General features: G+C 49.1%; 2 protein-coding genes across 2 annotated transcripts; both read right to left on the bottom strand.

Annotated features, from left to right (window-relative positions):
* Window positions 1–1627: 1627 nt before the first annotated feature.
* Window positions 1628–1978, bottom strand: NCLIV_001070 (histone H2B, related; the record flags this gene model as incomplete). Its single annotated transcript, XM_003879599.1, has 1 exon — window positions 1628–1978. One exon carries the CDS (start codon window positions 1976–1978, stop codon window positions 1628–1630), a length of 351 nt encoding a protein of 116 aa, XP_003879648.1.
* Window positions 1979–3854: 1876 nt separating this feature from the next.
* On the bottom strand, window positions 3855–13986 carry NCLIV_001060 (putative TPR domain-containing protein; the record flags this gene model as incomplete). The annotated part of the gene is made up of 14 exons (XM_003879598.1): window positions 3855–4273; window positions 4464–4945; window positions 5287–5494; window positions 5856–6060; window positions 6645–7238; window positions 7690–8032; window positions 8602–9352; window positions 9824–10108; window positions 10487–10979; window positions 11315–11404; window positions 11863–12161; window positions 12573–12668; window positions 13295–13349; window positions 13945–13986. The coding sequence occupies 14 exons, from the start codon at window positions 13984–13986 to the stop codon at window positions 3855–3857; spliced, it is 4362 nt and encodes a 1453-aa protein (XP_003879647.1).
* Between the last annotated feature and the right edge of the window lie 1037 nt (window positions 13987–15023).

The following is a 15023-nucleotide window of genomic DNA, read 5'->3' as shown; positions in this document are numbered from 1 at the left end:
CACCAGGATGTTCGTTGAACAGGAAACGCCTGATAAAAAATCCTGCAGGCGGTGCTGGCGTAGTAAATTACAGTATTAGATCAACCTGTTGTACTGAGATGAATACCTGGATGAAGATTGTCCAGCCACAGATGAACATGATGAGTGTGTAGGCCTGCACAACCAAATAGTCGATGACACTACATACTGAAGAAGAACAACTGAGGAAACGGGTTTCAGGATACGTGGCAAATCCACCTGTGCACGTGGAAACTGTTGTCGGACAACAGGTGGACAGGTACTCCCACGAATTTGCTTCCAAGAGACACTATATGGACGTACTCAGCGGCAGCAGTCTCTGAACAATTGATGTAAGCAGGCTTGTGCTGGACGGTTATTTTCCGAAGATGACGGATTTGTCTGAGGTTCGTTTATCGCGGTGAATACAGGCACGTGCTATATGAAAGCGATGTGAGGCGATTCAGGTTTCGATAAAAAAAACTTGTACTGTTATGTTTGCCCAAATCCCAACGTCTTTTACGTCTGCTCGCCCTCAAGAGGAAAAAGTGATGCCTATAGCAAAAAAACTGTTCTGGGGGTGTTAGTCTCGTTTTATGTGCACGTTTGTGTCGACAGAATACGACCAAACGAACAACAAAGAAATCGTGATCCGTGTTTAACCTTCCAGCCCTATACAGTGAGCGGCGAGCGATGATACACAAACCTTCAGATATAAGAATAGTAAACAAACAAGAGCATCATGCAGAGCACCCCGCATAGTTTGTAATGCGCGGCTGGACCCAGCATTCCAAGCTTTGTAACCTCAAATTCTATATTTGCACATATCTATTGCAGATTACTTTTTAGCAGTAAAATAGTGCTCCAGGAATCGAGAACGCCAAGGGACAAGCTTCAGTTACCAGTGTCACAAAAGGTCCAAGTGGTTGTGCCGTGAATAAACAGGATTGCCCTCCCTTGTATCCTCATGTCTGACACGAGACGGCCGAATACAGGACCAAACCAATAAACGCCTTAACGGTAAGAGGGTAACGGTTGTCCCCATCATCCCACGTGTGAAGCTGAAACAAGCCGCGTGCCTGAGCGATCAATCGACAACAAAGGCTTCTCAATGCAACATGGAAGAGTCAGGAAAGAGGCACTAAACGAGAGAAAAACTGATTGTCTACCCTCACTGAAGCTGGAGAAGCAGGAAAGCAGTCGGTGCCGGAGCTGTCATAGCGGCCTTGTCAGTCTACACCCGCTCCAGTCGACTATGCTGTCCCGCTAGCCTAAAGAGCAAATTTTCAAAGGTACCTAAGCCTCGGTCACAAGACCGCCAGAAAACTGGTACTACCATCGAGAACCGGTTCTCGGAGAATATCTTTCGGAATTAATAGGATCGTAGTTCAACTACGAATCCCTACGATGCGAAATTAATGCAAGACGCCGAAAAGGGTGGGTTTGCATGGTGGTGGCTTCTAGTGAAGCCTAAAATGGTTATGACAGGACTGCACATGTGATGTGCCCGAGCCGTAGAAAACAAGTGTATTGTTACTGCCGAGACTACTTGAGAAAATCATTCAGCGGTGTCCGCGCCATTTTGCCCTAGCTGACGCAATGTGGGCGTGGCGGTTTTCGCACCCTCAATTTATTTGCCGGTGTATTTGGTGACAGCCTTGGTTCCCTCGGAGACAGCGTGCTTCGCGAGTTCGCCGGGGAGGACCAGACGAACAGCCGTTTGGATTTCCCGGGAGGACAGGGTGTCCTTCTTGTTGTACTTGCAGAGCTTGCCTGCCTCAGAGGCGATCTTGTCGAAGGTATCTGCAATGAAAGAAGTCATGATCATCATGGACTTCTTGCTGATGCCTGTCTCCGGGTGCACCTGCTTCAGAACCTTGAAGATGTAAGAGCTGTAGGACTCAGCTCTCTTCTTCTTGCCCTTGCCAGACTTGCCGGAAGCCTTGGGCTTGGCAGATTTCGCGGACTTCTTGGCCACCATTTTGTCGACAAAAAGGAGGAAGAACTCTCCAAAAGACTACTGGGGAATGCGAAAAAACACACGTGTGCGTAAAATGCACAAGTTGGTCTTGCTTTTCGGTAAATGGGCAGAAATCCAGAAGAACGATTGTAGTGGAGGTGTTCTTCCCCAACCGAACGCACCTTCCCCACCTCACCTCGGCGCCCTTGCAAGCGACACTGTAGGGGGACACGTCGTCGTTAACACGATTCGTCCACATCGCCGTCCCGGCTAGTTCCTTCATTTAGGTGGCTAGTTCCTTCCACTAACACCTCCACAGGAAATGCATGCCGCCACCGGGGGTGGGGTGGATGATACTGGATGGACACGGTGCGGCTTCTCTTTTTTTCTGTGGGAGAGATAAAAAAACGGGACAGTCCTTCACCCTGATTATTTGTTGATTAGATTGCATTTGCACCGCCGAACGGAACCATTTTTGCCTCTGCCCCCGTGTACACATCGCCGCATCACCACCGAAGACACCTCGACAGGGAGGTGGTTGTATGCGTGTCACACCTTTTTTTCAAGACAGTTGACCAGTTTAGGTGCAGTTTTTTATTCTCACAGAAAACACCGGTTGCCCCTCGGTGTACGTACACATAGTGACACCAACCTCACTGGCTGCAGTTCTTCTTGGAAATCGTCGGCACCACTTCGCAGTGGACACGCGCAGCCATTTCCAGATCAAGATGGCAGGCAGGCTGGTACCAAGGACGGTTTTCGGCATCTGGCCGTGGCCGGGAAATGCAAAGGCACGGTTCTGAGACATGGTGATGCGCATGCCGAATCCAAATTCTGTTGATTCGGTGGTTAACCGTTCTCCACAGATTTTTCTGTGTACGGTTAGGCCGAGGAATGCCCGCGCAAAAAAAAAAGGACTCCTTGCCAGCTTCTGCTCAGCATTAGTGTCGGCATCAAGGTGACGGGAAAGGGAATCTTTCGTCGTCACGCAGAGACGAGCTTTTTGCGCGTGTGGTTAGATTCAGTCTATGCAGTGTAGCGGAAGGTTTTTTAGAAATTCATTCCAGAAATTACCCCCGGCAGTGGTAGTGTTGCTGGTTCTATTACGTTATGTTTTCCTGCGACTGAACGGTAGTTTCTGTTCACAAGGTAGAACATCAATGTGTGAATCGACAGAAACCGTAGACAACTGTTTTAGTGGCACGCTGCTTGTTATTGTCACACGATTCGGTTACGGGGAATTGGGGTTTGCGTGCTTTGATGTAAAAGGGCCACGGTTCTGCGTCCTCACGAATGATGTTCTCTCCTTACCAGTGTCAGGAGGAATAAAGGACGCAAATCCAAGACATTGGAGTGTTTTGTGTGCACCTACATTTCCTCTACTCGTGGACGTCAAGAGTGGAAGGGGAGGCTCTGTCAATCTGTTCGCTTTGCTGAGAAATAGTGAGTCCCAGCGTCCTGGTCTGTGTCCGAGCACAAGCTCTACGTTGGCAGTGGTTTTGCAAAATTTGGTTCTTGTCACGGAGGAATGTCCAGGGACCATGCCGTTTCTCCTTGTTTGGGTAGTCTACGGTCAGCAAGTTGTCTTCTCTGGAAGCTTGCGTGTTATTTCCCAAGTTATTAGACAGTTGCGATAGGGAGTTACGCAGAAGAGGGCAACGACGAAACGGCGCAGAGCAGGCATTTCTGCCAGCATTTCTTTGTGGATGCCGTTAGCCTGATATCTGATTCAGCAGATGAGTACATACGCGTATATATATATATATATGTAAACTCCTGGTACCGCCCATATCCCCAGCTAGAGTCAGGTAAAAAGGCATCACTTCATTCCTTGGAGTGCACTGATGTTTGGAACGAGATTTAAGGTCGACTGAAGTCGGCAGGTTTTTCTCTTCCGTCAGAGATCGGACTGAAGTTCCCGTTCAGTGAGTGCGCCAGGCTCGAGTGACGAGAGCGTCAAGCGAGACAGCTCGTCGAGTTGCTCTTTGTAGATCCGCGTAGCCTCCTGGGGGTGTTCTGAGGAAGGAAGTTGCGCGAAGAGATTCTGGCATAGGTCGTATGCCTCTGTAAGCTTCAACTGCACGGTGTGTTTCTGCTCAGCGAACTCTTTCTCTTCTTCAGCGTGTACGGTCGCTTCGTAGTGTTCCCCCTTCACGTCATAAAACAGGTCATACAAGGCTTGTAGTTTCCGTCTGTAAGCCTGTTTAAAGTCTTCCACCGCACAGCGCATCACCGTGAGAAGCTCGCCCACGGCAGCTTCGTAGTGCCCTTGGCATGCAAGCGCCTGAGAGAGCACCTTGTGTGCCGCAGCGTTACCTGACGACATATGATACCAAAAGAAAAAGAGGGAACGGGCCATAATGCCCAGAGAGTGCACAGACATTTTTCCCATGTATGGGCTCTGTAAAAACCAAGCGTGGTGTTCACTGTGTACGGGCCGTCACCCGAAAAAGTGAGGCTCCTAGAGGAAATCGTCAAGAAAGCATTTCTTTTCTATTCTGCGTACCTCGGCATTCGTTTAGAGCCCTTCGGGCGAGCGCAGTGGCTGTATCTGCTCCGTAGGGACCTAGCTTTGAAAGATAAGCATCGGCGACTTCTACCAAGAGGCCTCCGCCCCAGTCGATGAAAGTTGTTTCGACGCGATCAGCGAACAGATGGTCGGGGTCTATTTTTCTCACTTTTCTCTCGGTGACGGCCCCGCCTAAGGCTCCCAACCCTCTCTGCACGAGTCTCTTGAAGCCGCTCTTGACCATAAAGCGCGTGCACATATCCGCTTCTCCGCCTCTGTCCGTAGAGAGTAGACAGAGGGCCAGGTAGCCCCAAGTCTCGCCCCTGTCTTTGTCTCGCCAGTTCGAGACCATCGCAGCCTCAAGAGCTCCAGGCAGATTTCCGAGGCGGTACAGAGACACAGCAACGCCTAGCCAGCCCTCAGAGGTGGCGGCGTACTCGAGAGACTTCTGGTAGAAGCGGTGAGCACTCTCGTAGTTCCTAACACCAGGAGGGCCAGTGTGACACATTTCAAGATGCAGGGGAGACAGACACCAAAGAAGAAAAGGAAGGAGATGAGCAGTAAAGGTCTTCGTTTAGGGCGAAGGAACCTTCGCCCTGTTAGAGACAGTCAAAAACCCGCGAGAAGCGCACATGTCGTGGAAAACGCACGCCCTCTTCAAAATTAAACGAAGTGCGACAGGATAGTCTCTCACTTGTGTTTGAAACACTAATTTTCCCTTTTCCCAGCGTCCCCTCTTCTTTTTCAGGCCACATTCGAACAATAATAACAGTGCATAGATAAGGATGGCGGTGCTCCTGTCGATGACTATCTCGCGTACTTCTGCTTGAGCATGAGCTCTCCGAGGCGAAGATAGATGACGCAGTCTCGAGGCTCTTCAAGGAAATCGATACTTTGCAGGAAGAAGTTGATGGCCGGTTGAACTAAGTTGAGGCGATAATAAGACTCAGCGAGCAAAGGGAGAGCTTGCCGGTGCCGAGGCGACTTTTGAAGAACATCACACAGACCCCTTGCGGCGCCAACGAAATCTGCACACATTGCAGCGGCCAGGAAACCGCGAAAATGCCCCCACATATCCATGTTCTTCTCTTCACAAAAAAGTGCTTCTCTGTGTGGAGACGTAGACACACGGATACACACACAAAGGCAACAGAGACACCTTGCTACCTCTACATCTTTCTCTGTATATATATCTCTCTGTATCTATATATATATATATATATAGATATTTATATATGATATAGAGGTGTATCGGTATGGGCATTTCAGTTCTCGGGGACATCTTCATTTGCGCATTGAGAGAGAACCATATTCCATGAGTTGTAGTCGCCTCTACACGCGACTTTTTCTGTGTGTCTCTTGTGTGGACAGTCCTGCTTGTCTCCGTACCTTTTTTCAGGAAGAGCGCCTTTGCTTTAATGAAAGTGAAGAGGCCGCTCTTGGTTGTTCGACTATGGACGAATTCGTCGGCTCGGTCAACGAATGTGAGACACAAACTCGGCAAACCGAATTTGAGCAGTATCAAAAAGAATGCCAAAATCGGATAATCTACTGTTGCCGGCTCATAAAACGCGTCTTTCGGGAATACCGGAAGCTGCAACGCATGCGCACCAAAAAAAGGCAAATCTCGAAGCAGCACACCCTTTGCCAATTCTCTATGATCTGCTATCCGTATCTTCCCACCACCCCTTTCTTCTACACACATACACATATGTGCGTATGTGCATGTATACGCACAAGACTCTGTGTCTGTATCTTGCAGTATGTCGGTAGCAATTTGCGGATCTTCTCCGTCATCACATGCATTTCAGTCCCCGTGCTTTCGGAAGAAGGCTACTCATTCCGTCGTGGGTTCGATAAGCGTAAGAGGAATGTTTTGAGTGGTGAACTGCGAAGACACAAAAAAGCTTGCTCGTTTTATTTTTTCCGCTTCTTGCGTTGTGTTCACCTGTCTCTCTGTCCCTATTCCTAGGTATACACATAGATTAGGATATTATATACCCATATAAAAATGTACTTGTTCATATCGCCACACGGTCGCAAATACAAAGATATACGCATATACATAGATGTCTTTGCAGGCACATGAGTTTGAACAGCGTTACAGAGTGGAGCATGCACCCACTTCGGAACCGTCGTTGTGGCTGCGTTGGAAGTTTCGCCAGTCTGCCATCTTACCGCCTGCTCTAACTCGTCAAAGATTCCTTCGGCCCACAAGGCGCCGCTCTGGGAAGCTTGCTTTTCTTCGCCACCTTTTTCGCTTGCGGCTTTGTCTTCTTCGGGATCTTCGAGCGCGTTTTCGACTTGTTTTTGCTCCATTTCGTTGAGGTCTCTTTGCCTCGCGAAAAACACGCCAGGCTTCAGTGTGACAGCGAGATATTTCTCGAAGTTTGCTGTGTTTCCTTCGAGGTAGTGACACACACTCAAGAAGAAGAAAGGCAGAACTTGAGAGGGTACCTCGGGAGGAGGAGACGCAGAACGCGAAGAGCATGGATTCCCATCGCTCGTGGCGTTTCCCTCAGCGCGCGACTGAGACGAGTGCTGCTGGAACGGCGGACGCCCGCCTTGCGGAGCCGCGACTGGCGGAGACAGCGAAAGAGCAGGCGACGGGACCAGGCTTCCCGCATGGTCGGAAAGAGAGACGGAAGCCCCGTTCGTATTCCCTTCCTCTCCACAACGCTGCGCGGCACATGCAAAAGCAGTCTCTGCGTCCTTGTACAGTCGACGATGAAGGAGGCAACTTCCCAGCATCAACAAAGTGTCTGTGGACGCCTGAGAACCACAATCCACATACGTCCAGCAACGTTCCCCGAAATACACAGCGACACAAATATACAGAGTTCATCTGATGTACACATGAATCATAAATGCAGTTTTAAAACATAGTTATTGTCTAAAAAATTATATCCACCATTTGCTGTTTTTAGTGAAGTATCTAAAACTCCTTTTCTTGCACCATAACATGAAATAAAATATTCATAAGCTTTTAATCCTTCTCTCTATATATAATGATATTTAAGAAACTAAACACATCCACATCATATATATATATATATATGTACTTACCATTCACCGCGAGTCCTGATATATATATTTATATATATGTATATTTATATGTATATTGGTTTATACTTTTTCGCTGTACCGTGTTTGTGTGCGTGTGAGGATCTCTCTCAGTGCAGAGGGCTGGACAGCCTGTGCATGTGTTTCCCTCGCTGTTCACCTTTTCTGGACCGCCTTGAATTTGGATGCTTTCCCTGAGAGCCTGTTCTGCCTCCTCAACCCGGTGCTCTCCGTGTCGCAGAAAGAGACGCGCGAGAGAAAACCACAGAGCCGCAGATTCCCTGTTTGAGTGATTTTCTGCCACAATCCGGCGCTTGTGAAGTTCAATGCTCCTCTCCACGTTGCCGACTACCTCCGACTCGAAAGCCAAGCGCTCCAAGGCCTCCGCAGCCTCGCCGGATTGTTCGCCATCTCTGCCGTTCGCCCGCCGTTCTTCGTCAGAAAGGAGTCTCACAGCATTGGCGGGATGAAGAATGGCCATTTCGCGAAGGCTTTGACTTTCTCTGTTAAACACACGCGGGATCGGAATCACCAGGCCGAAACCTAAAAACACGTACCCACCTCCTTGTTCCAATATATATATATATATATATATATATATATATAGGCATAGACAGATATTGACAGATATAACGGATATATATATATATATATATATATATATAATCGATATATAGATATAGATATACAGGTCGGATAGAGTACTGTAGAGTATGTGTAGACAGGTAGATGAATGTCTCAGAACGGGTGCCTACGAGCAACTCTCTCTCTACTTGAATACCCTGTATCTGTGGGGAATCACTGGCAATCGCGTGAACGGGTTTTTTCCTATCTTCGCGGCTGGTTGGAGCTTTTCCATCTTCAAGAAGTGTGTGATCGGTTTTCACGTGGATTCGACAAACGTATTTCTGAGACGAGGTCCTGTGTCATCGATACAAGAGGCCGCACTCGGAATGTGAAACAATTCATATCTTTCATTCTCTCTATACATATATGTGCATCTACATTTTTCGCGATGATCCCGTATATCGATTTGTGTTCACATGTGCCTCTGGTTTGGTTTCCTCCTCACGCGGTTTTTTGGTTGACCATTTGTTGCATTGTGTCGACGAGGAAGACGAAAGTTTCCGACAGGAACTTGTCGAGTTTCTGTTGAAGCAAGTCCTCCGTGAGCGTCTGGGGATCGCATCCCGTGGTAGCCGTCGTCGCTGCTGTGGCGAGTCCAATGTCTTTCCTCAGTTTATCTCTTATCACCAAAGTGACAGACCTCCTGATCTTTCGAAACAGTTCATCGTAGCAGCCAGTCTCATGCAAGCGCTGCAACACATCTCTCCGGACTTGCTCTGTTCCCTCTTCTCCGTCTCCTTCCCCGTCGTCTTCTCTTCTTCCTTCTCCGTCTTCTGTCTCTATTTTGTCACGCACCTGTCTCGTTGTCTCTGCCCGTTCTTTGTCTCGGTGCGGTGTCTCGCCTTCCAGAGGCTCGCCGCTCTTCTTTTCCCTCGTCACTTTCTTCCCCCGAGCTGCCGCTGTGGCGAGAAGGCGTTGGTTTTCGAGAGAGACATTCTCGCTGAGTTCCTGCGCAATCCACTTTATTCCCTCTTCCACGCAGGCTTTGAAGTCGTGGAGCGCCGTTTGCGACGGCGCATCCCACGCACACAAACACCCGAGACACCCGAGATTTTTCCCGTCATTGCTTCTCTCCACCGCGCTCGCGTTTGCAGGTTTCCCGGACTCAGAAGGAAAGCGACCGGGCGAACCGTCATATTCTTCCTTCGAGGACACAAACAGACTCGGCAGATTCCGCGGCTCGAGAGCCTGCAAAGCTGCAGCCACCCGAAAAAAGAGGCAAGTCTGTTGGAGGAACGTCACAAGTTTCAAAAACCGTCTCATCTGGAAGTCACGGAGCAAAAGAGCCCAGAGACACGCACGATGGGCAAGAAGGAAAGACAGGCGAAGAGAAAACATGTCGCACGAAGAATATCCCAATATTTCGAAATATAAGGCAGCCAATGACACAGCCATGAAACACAATAGATATACATATATGCGTATATTCAAGTGTGGGCACACATATAGATATATACATTAAAAAGTTGCAGTCGGTCCGTATATACATATATATACATATATATACATATATCTATGGTGTGTGCTTGTGCTTCTGTTTTTAAAGTTGCACTGGGAGTGTAGAGAGACTTTCTGTTGGGTTCGTTGCCTGTTTTTCCTGCGAGATGTAAACGGGGAGCTCTATCGCCTGATATAAGTTTGTCTCTCCGTCGCTGTTTTTCGCGTACGAAATCTGAGTTGAATTTTGATCCTGAGTGTCGTCCGATTTTCCTCGAACGTTTCTCTAGTCTCGGCAGGCGCGGGCGTTCCCGGCTCTGATTTTTTCGTGCTCCTTTCTGTGTTGAGAGCAGATGCCAGGGCGGAGGGTTTGCCGTCTAGTTTCGAAACGTTGAAGGAGACGACTGGGAAACTGCCTTCTATCGCCTGCGCGCCTTTCCGAATCTCGTCCAGGGGAATCCACGCTCGCCCCGTAAACCGCCGACATGTGTCGACGTGCGACTGTGCAGCGTCCACTGCCGAGCACACCAAAAAACCATAGACGCCGATTTTTTCGATTTCTCCGCTCCTCTCCCCTTTTCTCCGCCGCTGCGCGCCTCCAGGGTGTCTTCGATCTGCTGGAGACGCGTGTGTTCCGTCCGGAGTTTCATGTCCTCTCTCTTTGTTCCCTCCCTCCTCGTTCTCCAGGATAAAAGCTTTTCTCTTGGGTCCCAGAAGTGATTGGCGAATCGAGTATGCATCTGTTTCTGTGTCTGTCTAATCGAGTATGGTATACATATACGTACATGACCATGAGTACACTTGAGAGCTCGTATCTCGCATCGCGTTTCTCTGACCTCCTCGAGGACGTCTTTTTTTCACGTTTTTCTTCTTTTTCGAGGATTCGCTCTGACCTTTGTTGGCGGTTTTGCCTCGAGCAGGCGGCGCCTTTCCGTGTTTCGCACTTCCTTTTCCTCGTTCGTCGGTTTGCTCTCGCTTTGGTCGAGGGAGGAGATACACCCACAGGCCGCCAACAGTGTCAACTGTGTAGAGGAGGTGAGAGAGAAATTGCCTGCCACGGTAAAAGTGAACTTCCGACTGCTCGTTCCAGGTGAGTGCTGGACTCTTTGTTTCGCCCGGTCCGTCTTCAGCGGCAGCCTCAACAGGTCTGTCGGAGCCCTCGTCGCTAGCGGAGTCGGGACGCGCCTCTTGCGGCGCTTTCGGCAACGCGATCTTCTTTCCGGCCTTCTCCGAGGCGTCAGCCGTCTTGGAGGGCTTTTCCTGTTTCTTGTTCTTAGGCGGCGCAGATTTTTCGCCACCTTTTCCACTCCCAGACTTCTCGTCCTCGGAAGCCGGGGCCGGAAGAAACAAGCTGCCGCCTGCTACCTTGGCGCCCAAAACATGAAGCTGCGCACACGCAACTCAAGGAACCGAACGCGGTTTCCTACAGACCTCCATTTCGTGCACACTCAGGCATCTCCACACACGAGTTTTTGTCCTCAACAGCTCTCAGAACAGAAACCTAGTTGTATGTATAGTGTGTATGTCAATACATACAGGCGATTCATATTTATGTGTATCTATATATTTATCTGTGAACACACAGCTCACCACACGTGCATCAGTCTCTCTCTTCAGGTGGCTGAGGCGATCTGCATACACTTATTTATGTATTCACGCGTCGGAAAAGAGGCCCTTGAAATGTCTCGATTGCCTGGAGTTCGTTGCTGCGTTCGGCCTACCGAATACGTGAAGGGATGACTGTCGGGATCTTGCGAGGCATTCAAGCAGTACGTCGCGAGAGAAAGAGGAAGGTTGGTGACCTCCTGAACCTGGGAAAAACCAAGGAAGCCACACGCGAAGAAAAGGACGAGCAAAGACAGAAAGTGGAGGCGAGGGAACAACCAATGGCCAGCTAAAAGCGGCTCAAAAAAACTGTGCGTCGCTTTGCCCACTCAAGCAAACAAGGATCAAAAGAACCAGTACACACGCTTGCACATGTGCATCCACAGAGAGGCCCTAAGGATATATCTACAGACTACCTACGCACTTCTTTTCATGCCACGAACGCTGCATATATATTTATATATGTAGAAATCTTTTTTTCTGCATGGGTATATGTATCTTTGTGGCTACATCTGAAAGGCTACCTAGATTCCGCCTAGGAGCGCCTTTTGCCGAGCCTCACACCGTTGCAAAGACGAGAAAGAGGGAGGCGCTCCCCTACGCATGCAACAGCAAATACATATATATATATATATATAAATAAGGAATCCTTCTTCAGACGCACTTTAACGGAGAAGATGTTCCAGTCTCCATGATCTTCCGGGAGTCCTAGAGGGCCGGATGCGGCGATGGCAATTTCTCCAGTGACTGTTTGCCCCACTTCTTCACTGAGACCGAGGGAAGCAAGGCAGTCGGTTTCCAGAGAGAAGGCGACTGTTTCTGCGAGCTCTGTGCGGTCGTGAATCAACGCAGTGGCGTCGACGTTCGCCGTGCCGATGACTTGTCGCCCCTTCACCTCCGGCGAGGAAGAGAGGATCTTGAAAACCAGCTTTTTGTTGCACAAAGCGTCGATAAGGTGTGAGCCTGGAGAAGAAAAGAGAGAGGAAGATTTGTGACGGAGAGAACCGGACACGCACGCCGTCTTCCGCTCGCATGGGAGACGATTTTGTCGCGGGAAGACCGCGGATGTGTTTCGCGTTGGTGCCACACCATCTCAGTGAAGAAAGAGAGATGTTTTTGTGAAGGAGAGCAAAGTTTCGAAGGAACAGACACGGAGAGAGAGGGGCTGCAAGGCGATCGGGCCGAATCCGCCGAGTGGCGGGAGAGTCACCCTTCGAGGCTTGGACCCCCTCTTCCACGTTTGCCGGCTTTTTGGGACGAGGTTACCCTTTTTCGCGTCTAGACAATAGACCCTACTCACTGAGAGCGCTTGTGTGTCACGAGAGAAGAGAACTCAAAGGCGCGCCTTCCGGCTTCGGCCCTTTCTCAGCTTACTTCGCTGCAGTGTCACTTCCGCGGACGGAAAGAGATACGGCCCAGGGTAGCAGGAAGGCTCTGCAACTTCCGACAGAAGCGGGCTCTCGAGAAAACCTAGCGAAGCAGAAAAACGCATAAACTGCTGCGAAAGTCAAGGGCGCGAAGCAGAAAAAAGGCAGCTCTGCACAGGCTGAAGCATGTAGAGACACACACGGTCAAGACTAAAAGGTGCGGGAGCACAGACATAGACGAGGATCAGTCCATATACGGGCGATGGGCGCGTTTGCAGAAGAAGAGGATCTTTCGCCAGACGGGAATAAAGTTCCCTTGAACTCCTGTTTCGCTGCCTTTTTTGCCGTCTCCTATCACACCACATATATGTGTAGATCTGTATTTGCATAAATGCAGAAACAAATAGACATATGCATATGCATTTAGAGAGAGATATGTGTTCACAGTGTTTATATGTATAGTGTATGTGGTGTATAGATCGTTACAGGGGCTGCGCGGTAGAGACTGGGTATACTGTCGGTTGTCTGTTTTTCCCAGGGTGAGGTTGAGTAAGCCTGGAAAATCCAACCCAAGTAAATACATGAGTTGCGCCTTGTTCGGAAGTGAGATGCGAAAGATGTGTCAGTCCATGCAGGCGAAAAATGTGGACGGGATTGTTGAAAAAGCTTGTGCGCCCTTCGTTGAAAGGGGAACGAAAATCGGCTGCTGTCTGTTTCTCTTTCACTCACCTGAGATTTCTATTTGCGTGGCCACTTCTTTGGGGAGGTTGTTGATTTTCTTCACCTACCGGCACAAGGGAGAAGAAAAGAACAGTCGAAAGAAAACGCGAAACAAAAACGACGCGCTGCACGTTAGATCATCTACTTGTATTTGAGTAGAGACAGTGGCGACATTCTTGCTGTTCTGTTGGCACGTGTCTTCGCCCAGTTCGACAGTTCCCCCAAAAAACAGTATCTTTAACATATATACTAAACACGATAATGTGATAAAGTCAAACGTATACAGGCTAACATATCGGAATATACAGAGAGATGCAAGCATCTGTATAGATGTGTCTACCACACGTATGAAGACGCAGATATACGTGCATATATTTACCTATATATGTGTAGGATTGGATATCTGTAGGTGCGCGTTTCGGGGGATGTTTCCTTTTCTAGATTTTCTAGGGACTTCCGGAAGGTCGCATTTGCGCTGGAGACAGAAAAGTATGGAAGATCGAATTCTTTATCTTGAGGCCTTCTTAGTTTCAAATGAACGCACGTTCCTACACGGTGTTTTATATGTGGCGACTACACAAATAAGCACAGACTTCCACATGTACAGTATATGCACAGTTCAGGGGATACTGGAGAGGCACTTGTGAGGTTGATCTCACCTGGAAAGTCCATGTGAGATAGGAGTCTTTGTGAGCATCCATGGTGAAGAAACAGCTCTCGCCTTCCTGGAGAAAGCCTCTGTTCTGATATGAAGAAGAGTGACTGCCGTCTTCAGGAAAAGGGTGCTCTTCCAGGTCAACCTTACAGGAACCCAAAGTTGTCTACACAGCCGCATACCTCTGTATTTCGCTCTATGCATCCATACAAGCATACATACACGTATGTGTCAATACCATATATGTATATCCGCCCCCCTTGTTTTCTTCTTATGTACATTCCTCGATTAGCGGCATTTGTGTGCGACATATGCCATCCGTTCTTCCTCGTGGATTCACGAAGGGGAACGACGTAGGAGGGTCTGTCTTTTGACACAAGAGCGAGCGTTAGAGACAGAACGGCACAGACGCCCAGGCTGGCGAGTCGTCCGCACACCTCCAGAAAAAGAGGAGACAACAGTGAAACGGTTTTGAGACAAGAAGGAAAGGGATTTTCCTTGGTACCTAGGGAAGCAGAAACAAGGTATGAGGAGAGCGTCGACGTGTCGGAGAAAGAGGATTACAAAGGGTAGAACAGTGGGGGAGTTCGTTTACGCGGGAATCAAGTGGACAGTGAAGACGGGGCGTGCTCTGCGTGAAAATACAGACAGCCAAGGGAAGCTCAAAAGACGGAGAAAGAGTGTACAGAGAGGGCAACCAAAGAGAGGTCTGAACGATGAGTCGTTAGAGTCATCGTTCCTCTCGCTTCCGCCACCGCTCCTCGATCCTATTCTTCGGTACCAAGAACAGCTTTCGCACTTCAGGACTGCAGCTTCTATGTGTCCGATGTTTCCCTTCGTATCTCCGATTCTTCAAACTCCTTTTTTGGCATTCCATTCCGAGGAATGCGCTTCTGCAGGGTACACAACTGCACGCTCGAGGCCTCCTCTAGAGACGGCACCTTTCCAGGAGCAGGAAAACGCTTAAGAGACACCGGAAGCGAAACAGCAGTCGCTAAAATCCTCGTCGAGTCCATTCCCTGCCTTCCCTGTCTTTCGTACAGCCGCAGACTCAGGAGGTCTAGTTTGTTAGAAGTTTCATTG

The sequence above is a fragment of the Neospora caninum genome, chromosome Ia, assembly GCF_000208865.1.
Source record: "Neospora caninum Liverpool complete genome, chromosome Ia".
Classification (NCBI taxonomy): domain Eukaryota; phylum Apicomplexa; class Conoidasida; order Eucoccidiorida; family Sarcocystidae; genus Neospora; species Neospora caninum.
This window is presented reverse-complemented; position numbering and strand designations above follow the sequence as displayed.